Source organism: Phocoena sinus, chromosome X (assembly GCF_008692025.1).
Source record: "Phocoena sinus isolate mPhoSin1 chromosome X, mPhoSin1.pri, whole genome shotgun sequence".
Lineage (NCBI taxonomy): Eukaryota > Metazoa > Chordata > Mammalia > Artiodactyla > Phocoenidae > Phocoena > Phocoena sinus.
The window spans coordinates 130,150,238-130,161,743 of NC_045784.1; the positions used below are offsets into that span (position 1 = coordinate 130,150,238).

At 56.5% G+C, this 11,506-nt stretch overlaps 1 protein-coding gene and 1 non-coding gene across 3 annotated transcripts; both read left to right on the forward strand.

Annotated features, from left to right (window-relative positions):
* The first annotated feature begins 8,198 nt into the window (after positions 1 to 8,198).
* Positions 8,199 to 11,281, forward strand: RPL10 (ribosomal protein L10). Of its 2 annotated transcripts, XM_032619944.1 has the most exons (7): positions 8,199 to 8,637; positions 8,743 to 8,788; positions 9,646 to 9,704; positions 9,796 to 9,903; positions 10,126 to 10,264; positions 10,819 to 10,981; positions 11,066 to 11,281. In XM_032619944.1, exons 1-7 carry the CDS (start codon positions 8,397 to 8,399, stop codon positions 11,216 to 11,218), a joined length of 909 nt encoding a protein of 302 aa, XP_032475835.1. In that variant the 5' UTR covers positions 8,199 to 8,396; the 3' UTR covers positions 11,219 to 11,281. The 2 variants fall into 2 exon arrangements, with proteins under 2 accessions (XP_032475835.1, XP_032475837.1); XM_032619946.1 differs by lacking the exon at positions 11,066 to 11,281 and having other exon boundaries at positions 8,616 to 8,788; positions 10,830 to 10,938.
* Positions 10,640 to 10,774, forward strand: LOC116748172. Its single transcript, XR_004348185.1, has one exon. It is a non-coding gene; the product is annotated as a small nucleolar RNA SNORA70 (small nucleolar RNA).
* Positions 11,282 to 11,506: the final 225 nt, after the last annotated feature.

The window sequence follows — 11,506 nt, forward strand, 5'->3', positions numbered from 1 at the left end:
GCTGCTCAATGGGAAGCCCCAGATCTCGCGAGAGCCAGCATCCTCCTGGCGCTTCCCAGGCCCGCGGGGACCCTGCAGAGGAGCCAGTCTGGGGTAGGGCAGGGGGCACACACCTAGGAGTCTCAGCCCTCTAGAGCAGTGCTTCTCACAGTGGGGTCCCTGGCCAGCAGCAGCATCACCCAGGATTGCTGGACTAGCAAATTCGCAGGCCCCACCCCAGGTGTGCCAGATCAGAGCCTCTGGGGTGGGGCCCTGCAACCCAGGCTTGAACGCGCCCTCCAGGTGTTCTTACGCGCCTCTCAGCGTGAGAACCACCACCGGGATGGACGGTTCCTGATCGCACCCTCTTCTAGAGAAGCCATGAGCTTTCTCTCTCTGCGGGGCTCACCTTGACCTCCCAGGTGAGAGGCAGGCAGGCAGGCACCCACAGGTTGTCCTGGAGAACAGGCGTGCTTGGGCAGGATTCCTTCCCAGCAGGCCACACGTGTCAAGTGACATGGGGAAGACTTTGTTACTTCGTGCCGTCCCCCCCCCTCCAGCAGCATGGACAGACACCCCTGGCCGACACCAAGTTTCTGGGCACGGCCGCAGCTCTGCCCACCTCTCCCTGGATACCACGCCTGTGTGGAGGGGGGCGGGTCCGTGCTTCACAGGGAACCGTCCGAATCACACTCAGGGGCGCTGGAACACAGTGGGCCAGGCAAGGGGTGGGGTGGCGGGAGGGTGGAAGCTCTCAGGATCGCGGAGCCAAAGGCCCCCGGTGACTCGGGGAACGGGGACTCTGGCCAGGCCCAGGACCCAGAGGGGTGGGGGGCGGAGTCCGGGGAAGCTGGGCGGTGACCACAAGGCCGGGCCGTTCTCCCGGCGCGTCGAGCCCCGCCCTGACCGCCCCCACGCGGGTCTCCTCACTTCCCCTCAGCGCGCCCACCGTAAGCCGCGGAGCACCGCTTTCCTGCCCACCCCTTCCAGCTGGCCCCGCCAATGACCGAGCTCGACTCGTGACGAGACCCGCCCCCAGGAAACCCGGCCCTTCTGGTGTGACGGGCACCTCCTTTGCCCAATCAAAACAAGCAGACCGCCCCCCCCCGCCCCACGCGCCCCTCTCAGCTCTGCCCCCCGCGGTTTTTCTTCAGCCGGCGACCGGGTCGGCTGCGGGCCTCTAGGTGTCCCTGCCGGGAGAGCAGGGACTGTCCGTGCAGAGTCGCGCGAGTGGTCCGATGTGTACACGCTAAGCCCTGCTTGTGTGCTTTTGGTGTGAACTTGTATTCTGGAGGAATTAAGTTCACAGGAAGTTACACAGAAACGTCCAAGAGGCCGGAGCACCTCCCGCAGTTCCCCCAGCGTCAGCCTGTTGCACAGCTAGTGGGACCGCACACCACGAAAGGGCATTGGTGCCAGCGGAGAGCTGCTCCGGGTTTTATCCCCGTGTGTGTGTGTGTGTGTGTGTGTGTGTGTGTGTGTTGGAGTCAGGTGACCACCACTGCCATCACTATCCAGCCCGTCCCCTCACAAGGACCCCTCCTGTGGACCTTTCGTTGCCACAGCCCCCTCCCTCCTCCTCCCAACCCATGGCAACCGGATTCTATTCTCAGCTCTGTAATTTTGTCATTTGAAGACATTACATAAGGACTTCCCTGGCGGTCCAGTGGGTAGGAGTCCCCGCTCTCACTGCCAAGGGCAGGGGTTCCATCCCTGCTCCGGGCCGGAGCTAGGATCCCGCGAGCCACCCAGGGCTTTTTTTCACTCACACACTGCTCTTGAGATCCGTCCATCGGAACGGTTGCAGGTATCAATAGTTAGTTCTTCCTTTGTATTGCCAGCTGTCGTCCTTGGTTGGATCAGCCACAGTTTGTTCAGGCCTTCACCCACTGAGGGACATGGTGCCGATTCCCACTTTAGGCTTCTACAAATAAATCTGCCATGAACATTCGTGTACAGGTTTTCCTGTGGTCAGAAGTTTCCATTTCTTTGGCATGCCTGCCCAACAGTGCAACTGCTGCGTTCTAAGGAGGTGGACGTTTAGCCTTGGAAGAAACTGCCAATTTGCATTCCACAGTGGCTGGACCATTTTACACGTTAGCAACCCGCATGTATTTAAAGCACATAATTGAAAGTTTTTACAAAACGTTATCTTAAGCAAGACTGTTAACGGTTCTGTTTCTCACTTCTAACTATGTTCTTGTATGCAATCACCGACATAGTTATACTCACACAGTTTTAAAAAACACAAACCCTGTACATACAATTGTGATTTTCTTTTAACTAGCAATAATATAGCTTCGAAATTCGTCCATGTCAGTACAGAAACATCTAGCTCATTTCTTCTCTGGCCACGCGGTATTTGATAGAGTACACGTCCTATAATTTACATAACAAATGCCCAACTGATGAACTTTTACCTTTTCCCTTCTTCTTCTTCTCCTTCTTCTCCTTTTTCTTTGTTTTTGCTACCTGCTCTGAACATGTGTCAATGTCACCCTAGAATAATTACCTCTAAGTGGCCCTGCCAGGTCAAAGCCTATGGACATTTACAGTTTTAATGGACAGCACCTAATTGCCTCCCCAAAAGACCCTGCTTGTCATACACTTGGGCTGTTAGTCCTTTGTTCCATGTGTTGTAAATATTTTCCCTCAGTCTGTCTCTTGTCTTGAAAGACTAGGCTGGCTGGTTTGGGCTGTCAAGAAGCTACACATTTTTTTTTTTTGCGGTACGCGGGCCTCTCACTGTTGTGGCCTCTCCCGTTGCGGAGCACAGGCTCCGGACGGGCAGGCCCGGCGGCCATGGCTCACGGGCCCAGCCGCTCCATGGCAGGTGGGATCTTCCCGGACCGGGGCACGAACCCGCGTCCCCTGCATCGGCAGGCGGACTCTCAACCACTGCGCCACCAGGGACGCCCGAGAAGCTATACAATTTTATATGAGCAAATTTATTAAACTCTCAGTTGATGATTTCTGGGTTATGTATCTTGGGCACAAAGGCCTCCTCCCTCGTGTGAGGAGAGTGTCGTGACTGCGGGAGTGGGTGGGGTGGGCGGGATTTCTGAGTCCCACAGCAAATTCCTCATTGACCCTGGCTGGCAATCGGCCTGCCGGCCAATCACTCCGTGTGTGTGTGTGTGTGTGTGTGTCTGTGTGTGTGTGTGTGTCTGTGTGTGTGTGTGTGTATGCGCTTGCGCACGGGGGCAGATTGTGGGGAGGTGGTGTTTGTCACATGACCCCACGTTATGTAGACCGGGACTGGGGGCAGTGCCTCTCAGACACCCAGCCCCTGCCCTCCAGGGTGCCAGTCCACTTGGGGAGAAGACAAGGAAATGTGTAAGGAGAAGAGTTTAGCTATATCATTTTTATTTATTTATTTATTTATTTATTTATTTATTTATTTATTTATTTATTTATGGCTGTGTTGGGTCTTCGTTTCTGTGTGAGGGCTTTCTCCAGTTGTGGCAAGCGGGGGCCACTCTTCATCGCGGTGCGCGGGCCTCTCACTATTGCGGCCTCTCTTGTTGCGGAGCACAGGCTCCAGACGCGCAGGCTCAGTAGCTGTGGCTCACGGGCCCAGTTGCTCCGCGGCATGTGGGATCTTCCCAGACCGGGCTCGAACCCGTGTCCCCTGCATTGGCAGGCAGATTCTCAACCACTGCGCCACCAGGGAAGCCCTAGCTATATCATTTAAGTGCATAGGTGGCCCGCAGGGGAGCGAGGGAGATCCATGGGGGCAACCGCAAATGGAATCAGTGGGGTGGCTGGGGCCGAGGCTGGGCCTGGGAGAGGAGCTGCGGGCAGGCTTTCCGAGGGGCTCAGAGTTGATGGGCCGCAGAAGGTGAGAGAGCAGAACTGAGAATCCGCCTGAAAGCAGCGCTCTTGAACAGTCACCTGCACAGTGAAAAGGAAGGACAGGGCTGTACGAAGAAGTGGGTCCATCCCAGCATGGGTCTGAGTGAGCAGGAGAGGAGCCCCTGCCCCCATCATCCACAAGCTGGGGCTGCCTCCCCTCCCCCCGCCGCAGACAGAGGGGCTTCAGAGAACCGCAGGCTGAGAGAGACGATGCCCAGCGCCCCCCGTCGTGGTAGTACTGCTGGGCTCCCCGAAGAGCAGTCGCTCCCTGGAAGGGGACACCTCACCCCCGGCTTCCCCCTCGGGACTCCCAGAGGCCCAGCGGAAGACGGGTCTGCCAGCTCAAATTGAAGACACCGCCCACCCTCATGGAGCATTGGACGGACGACTGGCCCTGTCAACGTCCTGTCCCCAGGGCATCCCTGTCAGAGGCCAGATAATATAGTTTTCAGTGAGGGCTGTGAGTGCCGGCTCCGTGCCTGGACTCGTCCATTCCACCCTCGCGGTGGCCCTAGGAAGTCGGGAGCATGTCATCCCCATCCTCCAGATGAGCAAATGAGGCCAACATGACAGAAGGGTTGAGGAGCTTGTTCTGAATCACTAGCTAGCAGGTGGCCGAGGCGAGGTGTGGATCAAGGACACCGGCCTCTAAGCCTGACGTCCTTTTGCGGGGAGGCGCTGCATCTGGATTGCTCCCTCGCAGGGAGGCTCCCGGGCCGTGGTGCGTGTGGCACATCAGCTTGTCCTGAAGGCATCAGAGGCGAGTCCTGGTGACTATCCCCGCCCTGGCCTTGGGCCAGCCCATAAAGGAAGGAGGGTGAGAAAGAGAAACACCTTCTACTCTTGTGCTTAATGGGGGGAGGGGGCGGGGGGCGGCCTTTGAAACACAGACTGACATTACCTTTGGATTCTCCTGAGATCAGAGAGCAGTTCTCATGGGTATTTACAAGTCGTTTGCATCATTGTGATAGAAGGCTGCTCCAGCTCCCCAAATCTTCAGCAGCCTCCGAGACACAAAACAAAGATACCAAGGAAGGAACCACAAAGATAAGACTAATTTTAAAAGCCCAGGCCGATTTGAAGAAGAAAAAGAACTTTAGGAATTAAAAACAAAGCCACAGTCATTGAAATAAAAATCTCAACAGATGAATCGAACCACAGATCGGACGCCACCGAAGAAGGAACCAGTGCCCTGGAAGATAGGTGGTGCCTCGGAAATCACCTCCTGCCCCTCCTGTCCCGTTCCCCCTCTTAGCGATGCTGCTGCTTTCTCCTTCCCTGAGAAACTGCCGCAGCCCCTCCTCAGAGATCCGGCCTCTGTTCTTCAAGGCCCCTTATCCTGCCTTCTAGGCTTCAGATGACGTCAACCCCCTCCCTTTTTCCCAGGCTCTGGGGGTGGGGGGCAGCTTCTTCCTGTACCATCTCTGTTCCTCCAGCCCTCCGATCCCTGGGTAACCTAGTGGGGCTCGAGGCACCCATGACCTGCGGGGGCCTCACCGCTCATCAAGCTCTCCCCTGCGGTTGACCGGGATGAAGGGCCAAGTGCAGCAAGCGCCCAGGGGAGCCGCAGCGGCTGCTGCCCTGAACTGTCGTGGAGGGGACGCTGGGGATCAAGGCTGTGTGTGGGGTGACTCCACAGTGTCCCCGGGAGTGCACAGAGAAAAAACTGACAAGGTCCGATTCCTTACCTCTCAGCTCAAGGCACAGTATGCCAGCCAGAGCACTTCCATGGCAGCCCTAAAACTTCTCTTCCTCCTGCAACCTGCAGGGCTGACGGTACTGGAAATCAAACACTACAAACACAAACGAAACCTGCATCACTGTGCGGGTTGCAGAATCCCAAGGTCACCTGAATTCCCAGCCTCTCCATGTTTCTCGTGTGAAGGGTACGGCACTGGCTGGAGGAGTGGGACCCTGAAGCCTAGAATCGGGACATCTGGTTGCCCTCGGTGGAGGCTGACAGTCGGGAAGCCCCCGGTCCCCTGCAGCCTCCCTTGCGGGTGGAAGTAGCCTGCCCTCCCGTCTCTGGCAGGCTGCTGTTCTCTCCCTTGAGGACTGTGTCATCACCTCACCTGGCGCAGATGCCTTGCAAGGGGACACCCTCTGTCCTCCACACCGGTGCCACCACACCCTGTTGCCATTAGACCCGTAACTGGGGCCTAATCACAGCGTGATCCAGGGGGACAGACCAAAGCCTGACCCTAGAGGAAAGAGCTCATACGTCAATACGTATTTTCCACAAGGATATTAAAAAAATATTTTCCAGACTTCACTGATATCTACCAACTGAACTGTATTTGAACGTTTGTGGTAGTAGGTTCTCAGGGTGTGCGACTCAGTAGGTGAGGTGGGCCACTCGATGGGGTGGATTAACTGATAGTGTATTTACTAGAGGTTCCAGATTAAGAGTATTAGGACAGGGGCTTCCCTGGCGGCGCAGTGGTTAAGAATCCGCCTGCCAATGCAGGGGACACGGGTTCGAGCCCTGGTTCGGGAAGATCCCACAGGCCGTGGAGCAACTAAGCCCGTGCGCCACAACTACTGAGCCTGCGCTCTAGAGCCCACGAGCCACAACTACTGAAGCCCGCGCGCCTAGAGCCCGTGCCGGGCAACAAGAGAAGCCACTGCAACGAGAGGCCCGCACACCGCAACGAAGAGTAGCCCCCGCTCGCCGCAACTAGAGAAAGCCCGCGCGCAGCAACGAAGACCCAATGCAGCCAAAAATAAATAAATAAATAAATTGAAAAATAAAAAAGTATTAGGACATACAGCTGCTGTGTAGTCTAGCACCTCACATGCTTGGCTTGGACCTACTACTGACCTGCATTTCATGGGTTTTGATGCCAGAAATGCCCTGACAGGAGGTGCAGGACAGAATCCGTAGGCTTAGGGAGAGAGGAATTTGAGAGTACATTCATCATATCCGGCCTGAACACTCCATCCCCCAACTGTGCTCCAGGGATAGGTCCAGAAGCAGCTCTTTTCAGCAAGGCGCTGAGAGAGCCATTAGCGCAGGAACACGAGCGGAAGGACTAAGGACCCCAGGAACAGTGTGGCACGTTCCAGGAAAAGCAAGAATGACGGGCTGGAGCCAGGTGAGCCAGGCACAGAAAATGAGCCTCTAGGGCTTCCCTGGTGGCGCAGTGGTTGAGAGTCCGCCTGCCGATGCAGGGGACACGGGTTCGTGCCCCGGTCCGGGAGGATCCCACATGCCGCGGAGCGGCTGGGCCCGTGAGCCATGGCCGCTGAGCCTGCGCGTCCGGAGCCTGTGCTCCGCAACGGGAGAGGCCACAGCGGTGAGAGGCGCGCGTACCGCAAAAAAAAAAAAAGAAAGAAAAAGAAAATGAGCCTCTAAGAAGGAAATAGTTGGGCAGACTGCTACAGGACTGCTTGATGCGTATAACCCTAAATCCTCTAGTTCTGGGAGCGAAACCCTGACTTGAGTTGCCCCCGTGGAGAGTCACATCTTCTCACCCAGTTTCCAGACCCAGAGCCCCCTGATGGAAGGGGAGGCCGTGTTCCCTGGGAAGGACCTAGTTGCAGCAGTGCTGGAAGTGCACAGCGCAAATCTTCCCAAGCCTTCCTAAAGGACCCATTCACTAAAGTGAAAGGTCGTCCTGGAGAAGAACAGGTGTGTCACACCTGTCAAGTCACACGGGGAAGACTTTGTTACCTTCTTGCTATCCCCAGCTCTAGAAGCGTGGGCACCTCTGGCGGATACTTAGATCCCTGGTGGTATGGGTACTAGCTCTGGACACTTCTCTGGATGTATTCTTGGGCGGGCGGGGGGTGGTTTCGTGAACATCTCAGAGGCACACTCAGGAGGCGCTGGAATTCAGTGGGCGGGGAAAGAACTGTGTGTGGGGGTGGGTGCCACATTCTGGGCCCGGGAGGGTGGAAGCTCCCAGGAGTACAGATCAAGGCAGCTCTCAGAGGCCAGGACTGGGGCCCAGCCGCACAAGGAGTGACAGTGCTCGTTTGCCATCTGGGTGGGGTCGCCACCTTCCTCTTCCCCTTCTCCAAGTCACCCTGGGGAGCACAACGTCTCTTTTCTCTGCCGGGTCAGGGCGGGCCCAACGGTGCTCACGGGCTCTCCTGAGCCCTGGATCTTGGGGGGCGGCTTTTTCTTGGCCTTACTCCGGGAGGGCGCAGACCTCCTGGGGCCGACGCAGGCCCCGCCCCGGCTCTCCAGGAAAGGAGAACTTGGCGTACAGCTCGCAAACAAGAGGGCTCAGGACTCTTCGGTTACGGCCTGGGGTGGGGGGGGTTGCGGAGGCGGGGCGAGGGCGGGCCTCTCGCTCCGGCCTCCCGGTGGACCAATGAACGTGGGCAGAGCCTCCAATAGGGCGCCTCCCTGCTGGGCTCTGGAGCGCAGCGGGAAGGTACAGAGGGCTTGTCCCGGGCTCCGCCATGCCCGGGAACACGCGCGCGGCCGCCGTAAGCCCCATTCGGCATTTTCCTTCTTTCAACTCTAGGAACATACGTCTTTTATAGTTACGGCAAAGCCTCGGGCAAGAGTTCTACGCCCACAATGGCCAGCCGGAAGCCGGCTTCTCTCGCTGATGTGGCGAAGCCCCATTCGCCAGCCGGCCGCCTGCGGTACGGGACCTAGCCGCCTCCCCGCTCTGCGCTTGTGCCCAGCCACTCCCGCACGCAGGCGCAGAGCCCCGCTGCGACTACGTTCCGGAAGTGTGACAGAGTGTCTCTCCGCCCTCACCCGGACTCTATGGTTCCTACGCGTGAAGAGAGACGGCCTATATAAGGCCTGCGCAGGCGTAAGAGCATCTCTTTCCCTTCGGCGCGGTGAGTAGTCGGCCGTTGTGGCTCCTGCGGTGCCCTTGCCATTTCTCTCCTCTAGTTCAGGGCCTGTCTTCGACTGCTCTTCCGATCTTGTATGTTTTGTTGCAGCCACTGAAGATCTTGGTGTCGCCATGGGCCGCCGCCCCGCCCGCTGGTGAGTGCCTGTTTCGCTGCTGGGAAAGTGGGGGAGAATCGCGTTTGGCTGCTAAAAGCAACCGTGGGTGGGGTCTCCCTAGTGCGGCTTTCCTGTCCTGGGAACGGGCCCCGCGTATTCTCCAAGAACTTTTAGGTCGCTTTAGGTCTTTGTACCATTTGGTTGTATAAATTCATGCTGGTATTTACCGCTTCCCTCTTTTCGTTGGAGTGGCCGGTTGACCCAGGTCTGCATACGTTAGCCCCATTTTAGGGCTACAAGCGACGTCCGCCTTGCATCCCCGCCTTCAGAGCTGAAAAGTCGCTTGCTTTTTAGGTTCGGTGCCCTCAGGGTCTTTGTGTGCCATCCCCGTCTTATTTCCAGGCGACGTGCCGTGTGGGCTCCTTGGTCGCCAAGGGCAGTCCCAGAAAAGCGTGTTCAGCCGCCTCGTGTGCCCTTCAGGGGGCGCCCATCACGAAGCTTGGAGGCCGACTTAATGCCACGTGCCCAAAGGACTTTAGGTGGATGGCACGAAGTGTGTTACTCTTCGCAGTATTTAAATTGAGAAAGTCCGTTTCAGGATGTTAGCCTTATAGGGAGTTGAAAACACAACAGGGCATAGAGGGTGATTTTTTTGGTTTGTTTTTTTTTTTTTTTTTTTTTACTTTTATAATCTCCTAGCATTGGTGTCCTAATTTCTGGCCGCATCTTGCTTTAGCACCAAATTTCTAGGAATGAAGACCAAGCTTAGAGATGACATGTGTCATTCCCCCTCTCCCAACGCCCCTTTGGTCGTAGATTGAGGAAGAACTCAAAGTGCCTATTGTGGAGTTCACTTGTGAATCCCTGCTAACTTGGGTTCCTCCCCTTCCCCGCAGTTACCGGTATTGCAAGAACAAGCCATACCCAAAGTCTCGCTTCTGCCGAGGTGTCCCTGGTAAGTGGTGGGAAAGCCCCCAAACTGGTTTGGCTGCACTGACCCAGTGGCTATGGTACACACACACACTCTAACCAGATTTTTTTTCTAGATGCTAAGATCCGCATCTTTGACCTGGGGCGGAAGAAGGCAAAAGTGGATGAGTTCCCACTCTGTGGCCACATGGTGTCGGATGAATATGAGCAGCTCTCCTCTGAAGGTGAGGCAGGTTTCCTTGCTCACCGTCCCATGTCCCTTGTATGTGGGCCCCCGGCCAGACCTAGAGCTCACCGCAGTGGAATTATCAGGTCGTTAATCACGAGCAGCCAATCGTGAGCCTCTTTACTAAGCTTCCCTCAGCCAATACAGGTGTTCCCAGAGAGCTATGGTAAGTGCTTCTGTGCCATTTTGTCTCACTCTGCTGCCTCCCCTGCCCCAATAGCCCTGGAGGCTGCCCGTATTTGTGCCAACAAGTACATGGTGAAAAGCTGCGGCAAAGATGGTTTTCACATCCGAGTGCGGCTCCACCCCTTCCACGTCATCCGCATCAACAAGATGTTGTCCTGTGCTGGAGCTGACAGGTGAGCTGGGTCCTGAGACTCCTGGCCTTTTCAGATGTTCTCCCATATCTTAAAGCCTGGGCTTGATTATTTTTTTCATCAGTCAGGGCAAAGAGGTGGTCTCACAAAGAGTCAACCACCCATAGCAAAGCCAGGCCAAAGGGCTAGCAAGTGGACTTCAGTGGACAGTCCCAGAGACAAACACAAAAGGCGTCATGGCTCTGGGAAACAGGTAGAGGGAGGTGCTTCTGCCGGAGGAGCTCCTCTTTGAGCCTAATGGCATGAGCTGCAGGCAGGCAGGTTGCTGGCATGGTCACAGGGTGGATGGCTTTCAGATGAGCGCAGTAGCACCTTGCAGGGATCCTAGCTAGTCTCTTTTAGGGTTCTCTGTGTTCTTTGCAGCCAGTTAAGCCGACTGTGCTCTTTTCCCCATGGGGGCCCGGTGCGCAATGGCTGCAAACAGCAGCCTCCTCGGTAGTGTATGCGGCCTGTTGCCTGTACGGGTTGCCCTAAGGGACCTTGGAGACAGCCCTTTCCGGTGGACATTCATGACTGGCATGCTGTTCCCAATCTAGGCTCCAGACAGGTATGCGTGGTGCCTTTGGAAAGCCCCAGGGCACAGTGGCCAGGGTCCACATTGGCCAGGTCATAATGTCCATCCGCACCAAGCTGCAGAACAAGGAGCATGTGATTGAGGCCCTCCGCAGGGCCAAGTTCAAGTTCCCTGGCCGCCAGAAGGTATGTAGTGCTACAGCCTTGGTCTCACCTTTCCCTGCTCCTGTCCCCAGGCCTCCTGACTCGGCTGTTTCTGTCTCTCTCTAGATCCACATCTCCAAGAAGTGGGGATTTACTAAGTTTAATGCAGATGAGTTTGAAAACATGGTGGCAGAAAAGCGGCTCATTCCGGATGGCTGTGGGGTCAAGTACATCCCTAATCGTGGCCCGCTGGACAAATGGCGGGCCCTGCACTCGTGAGAGCCTTGGCGCTGCCCCCTCCCCACCTATGGCCACTAATAAACTCTACTTTCTTCTCCTGTCTTTGCATCTGGATTCATGGGGGGTGGGGAGCCTCTGGGAGTCCTAGGGTTGCTGTCCCTTCTCTTCAGAAAAAGGCTGACCACTAAGCTGGCCAGCTGGCGCTTAGCAGGGCCAGCACCGGGACCAGCACTTAGACCTGCCTTAGATCCCAGGCAGTGGGTTCACAAGTCCCCCTGCATGTGCATGGAGCACTTCCTTAGTAAAGCACCCACCCTGGGTCATGGA